The sequence below is a fragment of the Lupinus angustifolius genome, chromosome LG20, assembly GCF_001865875.1.
Source record: "Lupinus angustifolius cultivar Tanjil chromosome LG20, LupAngTanjil_v1.0, whole genome shotgun sequence".
Taxonomy (NCBI): Eukaryota; Viridiplantae; Streptophyta; class Magnoliopsida; order Fabales; family Fabaceae; genus Lupinus; species Lupinus angustifolius.
In genome coordinates, this window is record NC_032028.1 from 21,947,820 (window position 1) to 21,966,834 (window position 19,015).

Here is a 19,015-nt window from a genome sequence, read left to right on the forward strand (position 1 = left end):
TCAATATAGATGCGAAATATAAATATAGGGTAAGTTTGTGGGTCTATTTAAGAACGGAAATGAAGTTGCACCACTAGAAGTGATTTTAGTTTGAATTGCTTAAGTTGTTGAAATGTATAAACAAATATAAAATAATAAATGAGACTCATTTAAGAACAAAAAATGTCTTGACTTGATTTGCTTCAAAGTCAAGCAATCCTTTTTTAATATATTTTTATATTCTTTTTATTTTTCCTTTTTAGTAAAGTTAGAGTATTGTTAAGATTTTGTTATTCTTTTTTTCTTTTGGCTTTTATTATAAATAGAATGTATTTGTATTTTTGGTGAATCATGAAAATAATACAACAGAAAGTTGATATTCTTTGCCTTTTTCTTTCTCTTTGATTGCGTAAAGTAGGGGTGAGCAGGACCCGACCCTACCCGCTCACCTGAAATGCTCTGATCATGATTAGGTCTGATATGGTCGGGTCTCATCAGGTTTAGTGTCGAGTTCGAGTTCAAAAATTAGACTCGATCAATATTTAGGGTCGAGTATGGAACAAGCATGACTCGTCCCATGGTCACTGACTCATCATATTTATATGTATCTTTATTCAAATGTGTATAAAGTAATAACACCTTTTTGGTCAAAAGTATCATTAATTCTCCAATTTTTCATCATATATACATGATTACTAAAATATATAAATATATCATTTTATATATCAAATTACATATACATAATAATAAATAATATTGAGAATATTTTTCTAAAATGAGTATACATTATATTTAATCAGGTCTAGGTTAGGTTTTGGTTTAAAGGTGGACTCGATTGATATTTAGGGTCGTGCGGTCTCACCTATTTTAACAGCAACGATTCATGGTCCATGACAATGTTAATAGCTCTAAAGACCAAGACAAAGTTGTAGTTCAGTGATGGAACTCTTCCAAAAAACCAGATGTCACTTGATACAATATTGTGGTTATCTCATGGATCAATCATTCCATAGAACAGATAATAGTGCATAGCATTCTAAGATGAAGCTCAATCCCAAGGGAGAAGAAAGTAGAGTTTTCAATGCCAAACATCAAGACACGTGATAGATGGCATTGAAATTCTTGAGATTAGAATGAATGAGGTTGAAGGGCTTTAAGTACACTCTCGACATTAGTATCAGATGAATTAACATTTCCATCCTACAAGAAGCATAAGTCATTCAAAATTTTCTTACCAACCAAATCAGCTTGTTTGACATCTGATTCACTTTTGACATTCTCAAGGTCTGTAATGCGTAGCTTGTTTGGCATCAAATTCACTTTTTTTTAAAATGTTTTATTGATATAGTAGTTTTTAAAATAATGAAGTGTTAGTTCCAATAAAAAAATCAAATAGATTGAATATTCATCCATCCAAATCCCCGTGAAAATGGAGTCATTGATAGATTGGATGAATTTGAATTCAGCATTACGTTTGGATATAGATGGATTGAATACCTTAAAATATAGTTTATGAGTTTATATGTATTGATCGATGACTTTTCATCTATTTTTTATTATCCAAATCCAAATCATTCATTTGCCACCCTTAGATAGCTCCACTATAGACCTTGTATCTGGTTGCCATGCTGCTTTATCTTGCTAATTTTTTTAATAATTTTAAAAGCAATATAAAGTAGTTCAACTATAGGCCGGATGTCTTATGGCATTACTTTATGTTATTCAAAAACAAGATGAAGTAACTCCGTTATATAGGGCACGTGTCTTGTCGCACTATTTTATCTTGTTAATTTTTAAAAATGTAAAATACTTCCACTATAAGCTGAGTGTCTTGTCGCGCTATTTTATGTTATTCAAAAGCAAGGTGAGGTAACTCCACTATAGGCTTTGTCTATTGTGGTGCTACTTAATTTTGATGGATCATTTTAATATTTTTAAAAGCAATATAAAGAGTTCCACCATAGGTCAAGTGTGTTATTGTGCTACTTTATGTTATTCAAAAGCAAGGTGAGGTGCTTTCACTATAGGTCTTTGCATTGTCACACCATCTTGTCTTATTAACTTTTATATAAAGAAATATATCAATTAAACATTTTCAAGAACTATGTAACATTAATTTCTCCATTACAACTATAGATACATAGGAGCATGCCTTCTCTATCAGACACAAAAATAAAAATATGTTTTCGTTTTTTTAATATCGTAAGTAAAATTAACGTTTTGAACTAATATTCATATGATTGATCTAGATACCTGTTTTTATAATGGATAGTATGAGATACCTAACTCCTTCCTCGTCCATAATCAACTCTCCTACTTGAATTTTCCCTTTAAGCATATTATTCCTTATCATTTAAACTAGTTTTTCATGTTTTCCCTAAAAAAAAAAAAAGATTACAACTTCATTACATTTATTTGCATTATTCCTGTTACGCTCGAGAAAAGGTGCGGCAACACTACAATATATTTTTTAGAATACTGGTAAATAATATTAAACTAACAACTCATTCGATAGAAACACTAGTAGATTTCTTTGAAATATAACTTCTTTTTGTACCAAAAAAAATAGTATAGAATTGATATGTTATGGGTGAGCCATTAGGATGGTGCACCTTTCAACCTCTCACATTTACTGAAATTTCACATACCACTCCTCACCTTTTATACCGACACGATTTATATAGATACATTATATTGAGACCCTACAAAGAGGTACATATAATGTTTTAAATATGAAGGGTGGTAAGTGTAATTAAGCTAAACCTCAAGGAATATGAGTGTAATTTACACTAGCTTATATAGTTTATGTTGACTTTGATTTAAGTCCTTAATAGTACATTATTCACAAATCAATTCTCTTAATTACAGTTTTAGTAAATAAGTTCACAAATCAGTCTTAGACTCTCAGTTAACTGGTAAGCATAATGCAACATTATCAGGTAAAAGGGAAAACTCACTCAGAATACCAAAATAAATTCTTCCTACAAGCAGAATGGCTAACACAACACTTATAAACACCCAGCAAATACAATTAATTTTCCTGTGATTTACCACATACCTCCATTACAGACAAATAGAACACTCGGTCTGGCGCTTCATTTCATAGCGGCTACGTATGGCTGTTCTCAGTTGTCGAACCGCTACTGCCACCTCCACCGGTGCGGTTAGGTTCCCCTACCTTGGCTGCCAGAGAAAGTACTTCAGGGGACATTTCCCAGCTTCCACTTTTTCTACCCCAGCTAGATCTCCTAGGATGTGATCCGACATGGTCACCCGCTTCGTCCACTGTCGTCCTAATTTCTGGAGACAGTTCACCCAATTCTCCATCCTTTATAGTCGGGCGGTTATTTAATTGAGAATCATCAATGCCAGCAGAACCCATGTCCCAAACTGTTTTCCTTCCCATCTCTATGTCATCAACAGCTTTTCCCATACTTGGGCTCATAAAGCCTCCAGACACTGATCTGGGAGGTAATGCTGGTTCCACCGGAACCATTGCCCTGAAATTGTTCTTTGATTGGGGAATGCTGGTGAAGAATATCTCTTTGAAATTATTGAACAACCCTTTGTTATATGGGTTGGCCCGTCGATCATATCGGTACCTGAAGTTTTCATATGTTGTCTGCAAGATTCGACAGACATAAATATCAAGTTGCAAATTAATTTGGATCCAGCACATTTTCAACCCATGATAAATATTGAACATGAACATTAATTACCTGATTTGTACTTATCAGATATAAGTGAAAGCCACTAAGTCCACCAACAAACCACATTGATAAGAAGGTGTAAACTATTAACACTATGGAGGCCGGAGTTTTGATCATTGCTTTCCAAATTGTTATCTCCTCTGACTCCATAATTCGTCTAATATAGACCCAGCAAAACGCGAAAACATATATACAAAGTAGTGTACTTGAGAAGACAAACATGAAGAAGAAGCGATAATTACGCTGCATAACAATTGAGCAAACATTCAGATAGATAACATTTATTCAAGAATGACATGTAGCAAATGACAGCTGAAAATTCAACAGAGACAGAGACATACCCCCTCCCCCACTGAAAAGAAGATAAAAAGCTCATGAAAAATCCTCAAAAATGCAAACAGGAAAGAAAAAACAAAAATTGAATGTCAAGGAACTGAACACCTTAGAGAAGCAAGATGAAGAACTTATAAAGTAGCTTGAATTCAATTAACCCTAAAGTCTGAATTTTTACATGCAAGTAATGAGACACGGTACAAGGGATGTTTTTAAAATTTATTTGAAAACTACCAATTAGGTGGCGAACCTAAGATTTCAATAATGGAACTCGAGAAACTCTCATAAGTTCACTACAAAACATTTGTTAACCCTCTTGTAATTATTTTATCGATGCACAAATTATAGAGGATGTATGACAGGAAATTTTGCATGGCAGAAATTACCTTACGAGTAAGGACAACATACAGTCTCCATTAATGAGCTTAATTGTTCTAGAACTTCACATTATTATGTATTAATGTATTGGCAACTATAATAAACATGAAAGTAAAATTATATCTAACACTAGGAAAGGTGGTCAGGGTCAGTAAGAGTTAGTTAGGAATCAACTAGTGTGGTTAGTTAATGACAACTATTGGTTAACTGTGACAGTTATAGTTGTTAATAAAGAGGGAAAGAGGAAAACAAATAACCATTTGGCCAGTTAGTTGGAACTGGTTTGGAGAGATCAGGACTCTTGAAACTCCTGAAGGATGGTTTCATTGTATTCAGTTTCTCTCAGCATGGGGGGGGGTGGATTGTAGCTGGTAATGGAATGGCTAGCTGGTTTGGGAGAAAGCAGAGCAATTTTTAAGGATCTGACTTTGAGAACTCCTACTATAGATGCCACTTAATTACTGAAGGGGGAATCAGCTTTACCAAAGACAATAAATAGATTCATTCAAATCAGTGATAAAGGCTATTCACAATGATGGTGAGGCTTTATCAGGCATTACAGCATGGAGGATATCCCCATGACTTGGTACCACAATGGATTTCAGGGGTCCTACAAGATTTTGACTCAGTTTTTCAAGAACCTCAAGGAGACAAGATCATTCCATCACCTTGAAAGAAGGAGCTGAAATTCCCAATTTGCGACCTTACAAGTATCGTCATTATCAGAAAACTGATGTTGGAAAATTGGTGAATGATATGTTAAGAAAAATGATGGAGATGGAGACTGTGTGGATTATAGAGCATTGAATAAAATTACTGTTCCTGATAAGTTTCCTATCCCTATCATTTATGAGTTAGGAGGAACCATCTTTTTTTCAAAACTGGAACCCCCTATTCTGCATCTCTAAACTGCTATAGCATGGCTACTGACTACCTAGATTTAACATAATTTACTGATGAAGAATTTCCGTTTGATTTTAAGATCCTGACTTCAATTTTGGAAATAATAGTGTTGATAATTCATAATTTTCTAAATCATGCAAGTTAACTCACCAGAGCCCATGAACAAAATATGAACTAATTCAAGTCCCAAGCTGACAAAATTGGTCCATCTCTTTCACATTCAAAGCTAATAGAAACTACTCACCCCGTGTAACAGGCCAATATTTCTGCCAAGCATCACCATCATGAAGACTAGATTCACAATTGAAAAATCAACTTTGGCAAACAAAAGATCCAACTTACCAGCCCAATGCATTGCCCAACCCAGGGGCAGTGGTGATCAAACCGTTCAACACAGTTGTTACAAATTGAGCAGTGAGAGCATCGAGGAGGCCTGTAGAGCATGCATGTATCACAATACTTGACCTTCATATAATGGCCATTGACTTCAACCTCCTTAAAACGAGGCAACCGTAATTGAGGAGTTTGACCAGCCCCAGCATCTAGACTACCTTCAAAACCTTCTGGCTCTGGAGGATGTGCATTGCGAGGAATTATTCCAGGGTCTCGACCAGATGTTAACAAAAGAAGAACCAAGACCTAAAAGGTTTATAGCATATAGGGTTGGAAAGAAAACATTTAGTGCTTACAGTAAAGGAAAAGACCACTGCCATACAGAAAATTGGTGCATTAATACTTCCACCTTATGATAAAAGCAGCCACAATAATAATTAACCAGCAGATAAAAATCAACCATTTAAAAAAAATCATTTCCATTTTGGCCACTATATTGAATTTACAGGGCATCAAGGAAGAAGAAAGTGTGATTGAATTTTATTGATTGAATACTAAACTACAAGAATGAAGTATATGTACATAAAAGGAAGGCAATTAACTAACCTAACAAAACTGAATACAACTAACTTCCATTATTAGAAATGGGACTTCCAATATGGGCTACATACATGCAAGTTGGGCTAATTAAAAACACAATGTTAGTGGCCCATTTAACCTATCAAACTGTAATACACTAATCAGCCATACACCAAAAGAAAGAATTTACTTGTAGGATACAAAAAATTTCTTTTCAAACTAATTTGTAACTGATATGCTAGCATGAAAGTTTTATATTTTATAGGCTCCAGAAAATTTAATTTGGATTTGTCCCAACCTATGATACAGAGAAAGTCGACACAAAGCTGGTTAAAACAAAGACGAAAAGAAAAGTACTCAATTGTACTATTACACATACTACTTTGCATCACATGAAGTGGGTACCTTCAGAGCTAGACGCTAAACTGAACCAATTTTAGCACATACAATAGGACATGTTGATTGCTCATGAGCTGCAAATTAATAAAATTCTCCGTAACAATTATGACTGTATATGTTATGACAGAGCAATACTGCTCACGGTTTTATATATATGTGTGTATATATATAGAGAGAGAGAGAGAGAGCCTTATCAATGCATTTAGCAATATAGAGGGAAAGAAAAAAATTGTGCGCATGTGTTTTTGTAATGATTATAGCTATAAATATCCAACCTTACCATTGTAGTTAGATAATATATAGGGAAAGAAAAATTTGTCTATATATATTCATAGGAGAGGAGAGAGATTCTCACGTAAATTGTGAATATAACAGGAACGGCCATTATGAGTATCCCCAAGTGATCAGGAAAATCATCCATCAGTTTCCTGGCAATGAAGGCACAGAAAACTGCAACAGGAGCAACGATAAGGGTAATTGACAAAAACAAGGATCTTGCATCTGGTCCAAATATGAATCTGCCTTGAAGAAAAAACTTCTGGAGCAATGAAATGAAAAAAATGAATATGAGCCTCCATAGTTACAACATCACTAGATACTAAGATATCCACGAGAACATTTACTAGCACAATGCTATTATTTATAAATTCCATGGAACAAACAATTTATATAAAGAAAATATAAGATATAAGCAAATTATACGATATAGTTTTACTCACGATATGAAATATTTGCGATAATAATTTAGATGACAGTCACTAATGTCCACATTCAGTAACAAGATCTCAGCCAAAATTCAATATATCGTCTTGAGACAAAAAACCAGCAGCTACTTTCTAGCATACAACTAAAATGCTTGACCAATCAACCCACCACCCACTCTTGTTACAATCTAGTTTAAGTATTCAGCTTTTTCATAATTTAGTCTAGGTTCAAGTTCCTAAAATATTAAAGACTCGGCCACTAGGTACAAAACCAAAGTCAGTTTACAGTGGTGTTAAACTGACAGTATGTTTGCTCACTACTTAGGTATTTTTAATAACAAGGTTCAATTTTCAGATTTTACATCAAAGGCAATGCCTCATCTGCAGCAATAAAAGTATAAACATACAAATCAGTAATTCAAATTCATTTCTGTTCCGGGAATTTCTAAAATTAAGTTCCCAGCAATTTCTTTACTATAGCAACCTAACAAAGGAAATTGATAATTGGATTGCTTCATTTTAGTAAATAGGCATGATTCTGATTTTCCCAGCATATTTGATGAAGAGAGAAATTGGTAAAGTTGTGGGAAAACACAAAATTACAAAAATATAATGACCATCGACCGAGTTTAAACATGTACTTGATACAAAACAGCTTAAGGCAGCTTTTTATATATAAATAGAACATAACAAAACATGTACTAAAAATGGAACATTTTGATTTCACCAAAAGGGGGTGAACCAAAAATAACATAACATATCATTCTATTCTATACTGTTCTTTTGGTTCAATGAAATCATTCTATTCTATATTGCTCTAAATCTCAAACATCAATTAAACAATGGAAACAAATTCATTTTATAATAAAGAAAAAAGCACATCATATGTATCCTCATTATGGTCACAATAATTATCCATTATAAGCTAAAAGGGAAAAAACAAAAAAAATATTTTTTTTTCTTCTATAACCATGATGTAGCAACCAACAAAAGTTCCATAACCCTAAATCCTAAATGAAGAAGCAAAAACTCACATTGCTACCCTTCCATGCTTGATAAACCCTCAATTCACCAGATCCCAAACCCTGATCTGATCTTCGAGGTGGAGGAACAACATACATATCGAAAACCCCAAATTAATGTTCACAATTTCAGTTTAAAACCTTGAAAACATTCAAAACACATAAAAGTAGCAGTGATCACAGAAAATGAGTAGAAAAATGGAGAATGTGAAAGGTGAAGGGGTTGAAGGAAAGAACAAAGGTTATGGATTTGATGAAGAATGAAGAATGAAGAAATCGGGTTTGAGAAGAGAAGGTGGGTTTGTTCTCCAATGGAAGCAAAGCAAAAAGGGTTTCTCTCTTTGGTGACAGTGGTGTCTCTGCTTTTTTAACAACATGGGTTTTCTACTTTACACCATGTCCACCCTCATTTCAGTACAACTCGATATCTCGTAAAGTTTTTTACATCGTTAGTACATTATTTATTATTAATTTGTATTATTTTTGTTTGAAAATTAACATGGGTGACATATCATGGATGATTAATATATATACATATCGTTCTCTTTTTCGTACAACCAAGTATCATTTCTTATGTGAGGAGGGAACTAATCTCTTTCGAGATATGTTGTGACTATCTCTATCATTCACAAGAATTGAACTCTTAAACTTTTGGTTATCTAGTGAGCCTTATATCAAGAGACTTATACTTTGTTTGTATATATCATTTTCTTTAAGGAGAGTATTGAAAATAAATGAAGTAAAATTCATTAGAAATGAGTTAATAAAATTTTGAAGGAGGTGTTTGTTTCTTATTAATGATACAGGGTGTATACATCATTGAACATAAAATAATTATATTTGTTTTTTAAGCTGTTTAATTGAAATTACCAGATGATGTGATAAATGGCAAATTAAGTCAAATGTTAATTTACTAAATATTAAAAAGTAGCGTTAATAAAGGCAACATGTTTTTTCTAAACTGGAAAATTTGTTTTTTCTCATTTTTATTAATTAAATTGACTATTTATAATTAAAATATCTATTGATTATATTTCTTAATAATGTGTTATAATTATAAAAGATATTTGAAAAAGGAGTAGAGTAATAATATATATTATTCTTATTTCCAATGTGGAAATCTTTTAAATTCTTAAATAGTGTTGTTAAAGTGGTGTCCTCCTTATAAAAATAAAGCTAACTAATGTAGTTTTGTCCTCTACATATGCTACCTTATTTGGAGTATTTTTAATATTTTAGTGAAAATCTGATCATGGTTATGTAATTATATTTGTTAAAATAGATTGAAACTGGTCAAAATTAGTTATATTGTATAATTTTCAATTTTATCATACTAGTTATGTTAGCCAACTTTTATTTAAAATTATTTTTTATTGAAAGTGACTTAATTTTTAACAAAATGTTGTTATGAAGGATAAAAAATACAACAATTATATTTATTTATACTTCTAAAACATGGTTTACTACCAAGTTACACATTTTATTTTTAAAAAATAGTGTAAATAAAAGTAGTTATTGTGTTCTTTAATAATTTTCAACATCAATGTTGTATAACATATATATATTCATCGGTACACAGTTTAATTGGTAAACTACTAGTTGAACTAATATACCAACATAATATTATCCTAACTAGTTTGATAATTGGTATAATATTAATGACACTAGTATTTAACTTATTGTCTCATACTTTATGGAACTTTAAATACAAAAAGCATATGATTGAAAAAGCACTTCGATAAGGAATATGGTGAAAAATGTGAAATTCGAGTCGTACATCAAACCAGAAGATGTCATGTGATAGGTTTAATCAGTTTAAGTGGTTAGATCATCTAGTCGACAAAGTAATTTTATATATAATTAATTATTTTATCTATAAATATATAATTATATATATATACAAAATTTTATATGATTAATAATTATGTGTAATTATATTGAAGTAACGTCTCTCAATCTTTTTTTGGACCAGAGTAAAATAAAGCATTAGAGTAGTATTCCATTTTTTAAAATTTTAAGTCAATCGTTTGGTTTACTTTCCGGATTATTTCAGTTTAACCGGATTTTAATGTTCGGGTTAAAAATCTTCGGTTCAAAATGGTGAAACCCTTCATTAAGTTAAGACTGTAAACAAAAGTTGTTTTCAAGTCTGGTCAACGTTCGGACTGTCTGGTCCGATTCGGTTCTCACGAAACTAGTAAAAAAGGTGCAATGTATCATTATTATTAATACTTCCAGTTACAATTTACTTTTCCATTTCTCTTAGGCCATATTAAAATGGGAGACGATCTACTTACTTTAGAAGTAAGTATATCCCCTCTCTAAAATTGTTAAAACCTTAGTTGTTCATAACACAAAATGTTAATTCTATATAGTTTTGATAATTCCAATTATATCAAGTATAATGATATTAATTTGTCTCAAATACTCACATGTTTATTCTTAATTATGCCAAAAAAACGAATCTGGTGAATCATCTAATAATTAAATTTTGAATATTTATACAACTCTCATTCAGTTCAATTTAAGATAAGTCAATTTTAGACTCATGAATATTTTATTGTCTACATTTGGACTCGTCTAAGTTTAAGAAATTATCTATTTTTCAAATATTTTTTGTCATGACTAGAACCTAAATTTTATTTGATCACGGTCGTTTGCACCATGACTAGATCATCATTTCATCAAATAATATATCCAACTTTTTGTTTGAAGCTTTCAAGCATTTTTGATAAAAAAAAAAAAGAAATAAAAAACATTGGATATTAATTGCACCATCTCCACAAGAGTTCAAGAGCTTTGTTCAATGGACAAAATGAACAATATTGAAACTCAATAGCTTTCCATAAAATTTGATATAAAGCAAAAAGTGCTTTATTAAATAAAAAAACAAAAACATACCATAAATGAAATGTTTTCTTCTACAAGGAAGAGAGTTGTTGTAAGCTCCCTATTTTTCTAAAATTGTTTTGAAAAGTGTTTCTCTCAAATTTATTGAAGCTCAATAACTATAGTATATTTAATGTAGCTCAAAGCACCCCAAAAAAAATTGTAGCTCAGAACCATTTCAAGCATGAATGAAATTGTTAAAAAGCATGGAAAACGACACTTAGAAAACTTGAAGAAGCTAAAGTCCAAACGACTATTGCAATGACTATATTTATTGAAGATCTGTAAATAGGCTTAACAATAAATAAAGAAGAAACTTACTGAATCAGAATAAAGTATTTCCTCGTATTATTCCATACTTATATATGATTTGAAGGAAATGCAAAGATGTAATTCATTACAAAACCAAATATTATGTTTTCGTGTTGAGCATAGAAAGACTATGTATGCAAGGAATACTTAATTGTGGAGAGTCTAAAGAGATTAAATGTGCAAATTATAGTCGCTCTATAATTTGGATTTAATAATAGGGAAAATTTGATGGACGTAACATTTGGATATGGTGAACTAGTATAAAACTATATTTGTTATCTCTACTCTATTACCTTTCTAATATTTGTTCAAGTTACTACTTATATCAATCTTTTAATTTTAGGAGTTACTTTTGTGGATATCAAATATCTTTACTACACAACTTATAAGTTTGATTTATAGAGATGAGTTAATAATCTAATTTCTCTTATGTCAAAAATTAAACAAGTTACTTGTCTACATTTGAAAATTGTCTTGCAATTGCTTGTACGTGCTAAAGTCTTTTTAAAAGCAGAAAAAGTTAGTAAACATAATTCAACTTTGTATCTTCAGTTATTTTAGTTTGCATTAGAGCTAAGCCTCTACTTTGAATACTTAATAGGTGAAACTATTGGGATATATTTATTTTTGGGTACATTGGGATATATTTATAAATTAATGTTTTTCCGATGTATATAATTTATTACATAGTATTATGACATTGTTCAATCCATATAGTTGATCTCGATTAAGGTCTAGTTCACCTTTTACAACTAAAGGCTATGTCTAGTCCTCTTTTCAGATTCCAGTGATTTTATGTTTCACTATGTAATGAAGTGTTCATACAAGTGTCACACCAAGCCTCTGACCAAGAACACCTATTTTCTGAAAAGAAAGTATACTACTTCTTTATTTTAGAATCATTGACGAAACCTATGATGAATCTAAGAGTTAATTTTGATTCAATAGATGATGAAGACATTTGAAATAGCTAAGAAATTCTACACCCAATCTAAGATGAGAGAATCCTTGTCAAGAACATTTTTAAGCACAATATCATACAAGGCTCTTAGTTTTCTAAATTGTAAAAATTTGGACAAAATATATCTTAAAGATTTTATGAAAACTTGTAAATATTGATAAGTGAATGTTCTTTTTCACTTTCATAGGCTTGGGAGGGTGTATAGTGTGTAGAGGGGATTCCAAATTCCAAATAACAAATATTCAGTATTTGGGGGCATACCGGTGCATTTGAACACACCTAGTTGAGTTTCAAATTTAAAACAAGTTTGTATAATCAGCTACATATAAATAGTCAAAAATTATAATAATTTAAAAACATGCCATTTTTATATGTAATTTGTCAAATAGATATCCAAAAAATTAGATAACTGTCAAATTAGTCTCCAAAAGAAATTAGCCACCAAGGAAATACCAAAAAGATGAAATGGCCACCATATTAATTCTACCTCAAGACAAACTTTAATTGAAAGAATAAAATTATTATTTTGTCTTTTTGGATCTTGTTCATGGCCAATTACTTTAAAGGATTAATCTAGTGACTAGTCTTTCAGAATCTATTTGATGTTTTACTCTAAAGCTTTTACTACTTAATGTAGAAAAAATTCATTAACTAGTAGATTAAATATGGTTACATTGATGTACATATACTATATAGTATATTTCCAACTTATTTTTAAGCATGCATATCAAACAATAGTACTTTTAAACCCAAAACAACTTTAGACTTTACTAACAACGAAGGATACTAATATTTATTGGTAATATTTTAGATGTATTTATATACAAATATTTTAATTAACCATTATAATCATACTTAGATACAAAGTACTATTCAATACCAAATTTAGTATTTTAAGCATAAAAAAATTGTGATGTAGCTTTGGCCTCTAGCTTCATAGAGGATGGTTGGGTTGTACCTTTCCTTATAACTTATGTCGCTTTTGTTTTTTTGTGCATGTGCTTGTTCATTATCAATAAAAAAATTGGATCCACATCTAGGAATAATAATTTAATTAGATCAAATGACATATAGTTGTTCTAGGTTAACTAGATGTCGCAAGTTTAAATCCTTAAAACATTGAAAGAAGAGTATTGTCTCCTACAATAATCTTACATGGCCCCAACCTTCAAATATATTTTTGGCTTACATATTTTAATCCCTTATGTTTTTCAATTTTATTAGTTTGGTTCATCAGAAGTTGAAAAAACTTAAAATGATTTACAAAATTTTAAATGTTGATCAAAATAACTCATTTAGGATCAAATTATTCTTTATTAGATATTGTAAAACATGTTAAAAAACTAATTCGACTTATATTTAAAAAAGTTTGGTACTATTTTGGTTTTTTCAATTTTTTAAGAAGCAAATCGAAAAATAGTTACATTTTAAAACTTTATATAAAGCATAGAAAAAAACAACAAAACAAGGTTCGAGAAAAATAAGGTCATCCTTCAACTAACTTTTCCTTACTTTCTATCTTTGTTTGTTCTTCCTATCCATTCATTTCATACATCAACAATGACCATTTCAACTCCATCCCATGCATTATTCTCCATAAGTTTTTTAAAATAATAATAATAATAATTTCTTAACACGAAAAAAAGAAGAACAAAGCGATTAATTCTCTATTGTTCTAACCATTTATCACTCACAAACGTTTTTTCCTCTCTTTGTTTTTCTTTCTTAGAGGGAAACCATAATTTTTATTATAACAACTAAACAAATTAAACTACCATGGAGAAGAACATTCCAGAACATTCTAGTAGTTTTTCTCATAAGGATGACAACAATAACAACAACATTAACGAGGATAATGTTGTTGATGTTGTTGCTGATGCTAGTGATGGTAAATCACTGTCTGAACCTACAGAAAATGTTGATCATGCAACTGAAAAAGGCGAAGAAAATGTAAAGAATAAAGAAGATGCTGAAAATTCAGATGAAGAAATCAAAAAAACTCAAGAGGATGTTGTTGATGTTGTTGTTGCTGATATTGAAGGAGATGATAAAGAAAAAAAAGAAGAAGAAGTTGTTGCTGATGATGTTCCTCCTGAAACTCCTCCTCCAAGTTTGGAGAAAGTTTCAGAAGACATTGATGCATTTATCATCAATGCAGGAACCATATCATCAAAGGAACCTAATTTCATTCACAAGTTCTTAGATCTTGTTGAAGAAAAGATCTCAAGCTATGACACAGGGAAAACAAAATGGGGTGAATCTAAGGAAGAAGATTCTTTGTTGCTTGAAACAATTGATCGCATTTCAAAGCTGATGAAACTTATACCTGATTCATCACCATTATCAACACAAACCGAAGAAGATGAAGGAAACGAGATCGATGCAAAGAAGGTAAATGAATCGCTTTTGAAGAATCGTGTTGGTGCAATTCATCAACAAGCAATGTCATATTTGGAAGACGAGTTTCGTGTGTTAATGGAGGAACCAAAGAACCACGTAACTGAACATGAACCAAACAAACACGATTCAAAAGGAAAACAAGTAGTTGAACCACAATCATTGGAATCTGAACCTGGTTCAGATTCAGTTCCTAAATTCCCTAATTATGGAGATGAAACAATTTCAAATCTAAACAACATAGCAATGAAAATGATATCAGGTGGTTACAATTCAGAATGCTTCAACATGTATTTCATTTCAAGAAGGCACGCTTTCGAAGAAAACTTACACAAATTAGGGTTAGAGAAGATAAGCATCGACGAGGTTCATAAAATGCAATGGGAAGCATTAGAGAGAGAGATTCCAACCTGGAACAACGTGTTCAAGGAATGCATTTCAATTTACTTCGCCGGAGAGAGGAAACTAGCGGAGGCGGTTTTTTCCGACCACCCAACTACGGCGGCGAGTGTTTTTATGATGGTGTGTCAGCGCGTGGTGATTCAGCTTATTAATTTTGCGGAGGCGGTGGCGATGACGAAGCGTGCGGGGGAGAAGTTATTTAAGTTGTTGGATATGTATGAAACTTTGAGGGACTTAATTGCAAATTTGGATAATTTGTTTCCTGAAGAATGTGTGGATGAGTTGAAAGCTGAAACCTCCTCGGCTAAGTGTAGGCTTGGGGAGTCATCTATTGTTATCTTTTGTGAACTCGAAAACTCGATCAAATCTGATATTGGTAAAACTCCGGTCGCCGGTGGTGCAGTTCATCCACTCACTAGGTAATGTAATATATCTTTTCACAAAGTCATCTCACATCGTAAGAATTAGGGTTGGAAACGAGCCAAAGCGAGTTGAACCAGAGTTCAGCTCGGTTCAGTTCGACAAGGTTTGGTTAAGCTCGAAACTCAACTCGAGTTTGATACGAGTTATTTTTTTAACTCAAGATCGGCTTGGTTAAAGTTCGTAAATTGTTCAGTTCAATTCGAATTGATTATATATATATATATATATATTTATATATATAAAGCTAGCTCGTAAACCTATCGAGTCGAATTGTATCCGACTCAAGTTCGACTCATTTATTTAACAAACTCAGTTTTCAGTTCAAGTTCGTCTCATTTAGTTCATGAACCAAGTTTATCGAGCTAAATAACGAATTGAGTTTCGAACGAATACTGAGTTGGTTCGTTTCATTAGCAGCCCTGATAAAAATAGTGCATATCACTTGTAAATCAATCATTAAAAAATAAATTATCACATTTTAACATTTTTCTAATATCGCAGGAAGAAGATATAATATTTTTCCTATGAAAGTCTTAAAATCCAAAACATTCATGTCTAATTCTTGTTAAAACATTATTTATACATTAACATTAGATAGCTTTCAATTTTATATGGCAAGATTATAAAATTCAAAGTTTTAGGAAGTTGTTAGAATAAATATCCATGAAATAGTTATTTTTTATACAAAGGGTAGAGCACTTACTTAAGGATCTCCTCATTATGGCATTTCTATAGCAAATATCTAACCATATATTACATTCATTTATTTATTAATAGACCCATAGATGGAAGCAAAGGCTATATTAGCAATTTTTTTATTCCGTTTATTGAAACTAGTGTGTCGACAAATACTTCGTGTCTGCCGACCAACATTTTTATTTTATGATATTAAATATTAAATTTGTATTTTTTATTTTAGAAAATTAGAATGTTTTTATTGAATATACTACATATTATAATTTTTATATTTATTATATAATATACAACTTAAAATGAGATATATTAATTATGTTATCTTAGATTATATGATTTTACTTTAGAAATAAAAAATATTAAGGAAAAAATAGAAAAATAGAATCATAGTAGTAGTTATTTCAAGTTTTGACTTTATATATAATATAAATAAATATTGTAGAGAATACGAAAGGGACAAATCATACTTTATTACTATTTTTTTATTGTTAGAAAGAAATTTTATTAATGGATTTAGTTAAATTAAGGTTGTGTGAAATTTTATTTATAGAAACACTTGAATGAACCTATTATATCGATTCCAAAATTAAGAAATAGAAATTACAATATTGTCTCTATTTTACTAACCCCCCATGCTCGTAGGTACATCATGAACTATTTGAGGTTAGCATGTGAATACAAAGACACATTGGAGGAAGTGTTCAAAGAGCATTCAAAGATAGAGCGTGCAGATTCAACTAGCAGGCCCCATTATGAAGCTGATAACAAAAATGAGAATGAAAAGAGAGAGAATAATGATAATAATAATAAGGACAATGTTTCACCCTTTGCAGCACAATTAATGAGGGTAATGGAATTACTTGACACTAATCTAGATGGTAAGGCAAAGTTATACAAAGATGCTGCATTAAGCAGCATTTTCATGATGAACAATGGAAGGTACATAGTTCAAAAGATTAAAGGGTCACCAGATTTATATGAAGTAATGGGTGAAACATGGTATAGAAAGAGATCTTCAAATTTGAGGACATACCATAAGAACTATCAGATTGAAACATGGAGCAAAATATTGGGTTGCTTGAGCCCTAAGGGATTGAATGATAGTGGGAAAGTACAAAAGCCTGTTCTTAAGGAAAGGTTCAAGAGCTTCAATGCATTGTTTGAAGAGATACATAAGACACAAAGCACATGGGTTGTGAGTGATGAACAACTTCAATCTGAACTTAGGGTTTCTATTTCAGCACTTGTTATTCCAGCTTATAGGTCATTTTTGGGAAGGTTTTCTCAGTATTTGGATCCAGGGAGACAAACAGGGAAGTATATAAAGTTTCAAGCTGAGGATATAGAGACTTATATTGATGAGTTGTTTGATGGAAACCCTCATCATCAATCCCTTGCAAAGAAGAGAGCATGATCATAATATAAACAAACATGAAGGGGAAAAAATAAAAATAAATATAGGAGAAAGTGTTTCTTTCAAATTTGCATGAAGGAGAAAAGAAGAACCATGTGCATGTTCAAGCTTTGCTATGGTGTTTTGTTATATTCTTTGTGAAGAAGGGAATACTTGAGTCAATTGATTATAAGACCCTTTTGGTTAATGTTTAGGGCAAGCCAGTTACTTTATTGTATTCAAATCTTCAAATGATCATGCTTTTTTTTATTTTATTTGTTTTACTTATTAAATTATAATTTCAATTCAGGTGTTTTTTCCACATTTAAATATTGGCCTTGCAAATGTAGTGCATGTTTGGAAAATTTTATTTTTAATTAAGTAAATAATATTTATTATTCAATAGTTTTCTTAATTTTATAGTTTTATTATATATTCTTTTTAATATAGAATAAAATAATTTAAACATACGCCAAAATGGTGACTTGAATGAGATGATGTTGATGTTAAAAAATAGAATATAATGTAGCTTCATGGTCTATATTGTTGAAATATTTTTCAAAGTTGAGTCTTAAAAGGTAGAATTGTTTTTTTGGTTTCACACCTGTATCCTCGTACTGGAGGTAATCCTCTCCGAGCCGTGAACATCTACAGGTACGTGGGGCTAACTCTCTCAGTGGACATTTTCCCCCTCCACAAGACTCGAACCCGAGACCTTACTTAAGGGGAATCAAACATGTACCACTTGAACCAACGCATCTTAAAAGGTAGAATTGGAACAAAAGAATACGTTTTCACATTTATGATATTTGGTTTTTATTGAAGTTATAATTTTAGCTTTAAAATACATTACAAAATATAACTTATTTCTCCATTAATGGAGATGAGTCTCGCTGAAATTACATATATAGATCATTTCAGTAATTGTGTAGGGGTAAAAAAAGTGGTTATAGTTGGTGAGTAGTTTTGTGTATAGTCAATATGGCTTACTAGGAATGGAATTCTCCCAAAAAATATTCAACTATATGCTAGCCAATTAATTGTTGATGAAATAATCAAATGGGTTGTCAAAAGAAATATAAAAATTATCGTATCCACAACAACTCAAACAATATTAATGTGATTGACAAACTTCAATTAAGTTGTGTAACAAAAGGGTATTTATTGAAAGATATTGTTTAATAAGTTTAATGTAAAAGTAAAGA

At 31.2% G+C, this 19,015-nt stretch overlaps 2 protein-coding genes across 2 annotated transcripts; one reads left to right on the plus strand and one right to left on the minus strand.

The window, feature by feature from the left end:
- LOC109336338 (probable protein S-acyltransferase 7) lies at positions 2,818-8,741 on the minus strand. Its single transcript, XM_019572870.1, has 5 exons — positions 8,353-8,741; positions 6,970-7,152; positions 5,646-5,942; positions 3,699-3,932; positions 2,818-3,601 (listed from the first exon to the last, which is right to left on the minus strand). Exons 1-5 carry the CDS (start codon positions 8,437-8,439, stop codon positions 3,089-3,091), a joined length of 1,314 nt encoding a protein of 437 aa, XP_019428415.1. The 5' UTR covers positions 8,440-8,741; the 3' UTR covers positions 2,818-3,088.
- On the plus strand, positions 14,090-18,140 carry LOC109335073 (exocyst complex component EXO70B1-like). The gene is made up of 2 exons (XM_019571130.1): positions 14,090-15,720; positions 17,060-18,140. Exons 1-2 carry the CDS (start codon positions 14,279-14,281, stop codon positions 17,829-17,831), a joined length of 2,214 nt encoding a protein of 737 aa, XP_019426675.1. The 5' UTR covers positions 14,090-14,278; the 3' UTR covers positions 17,832-18,140.

Excerpts from the sequence above, each read along its gene's own strand:
- LOC109336338 (XM_019572870.1), bottom strand. The coding sequence starts at position 8,439 with ATGTATGTTGTTCCTCCACCTCGAAGATCAGATCAGGGTTTGGGATCT. Across the intron at positions 7,153-8,352 it reads AAGCATGGAAGGGTAGCAAT|AAGTTTTTTCTTCAAGGCAG; the intron begins GTGAGTTTTTGC and ends TCATTGCTCCAG. Across the intron at positions 3,602-3,698 it reads ATCTGATAAGTACAAATCAG|ACAACATATGAAAACTTCAG; the intron begins GTAATTAATGTT and ends CGAATCTTGCAG.
- LOC109335073 (XM_019571130.1), top strand. The coding sequence starts at position 14,279 with ATGGAGAAGAACATTCCAGAACATTCTAGTAGTTTTTCTCATAAGGAT. Across the intron at positions 15,721-17,059 it reads GCAGTTCATCCACTCACTAG|GTACATCATGAACTATTTGA; the intron begins GTAATGTAATAT and ends CCATGCTCGTAG.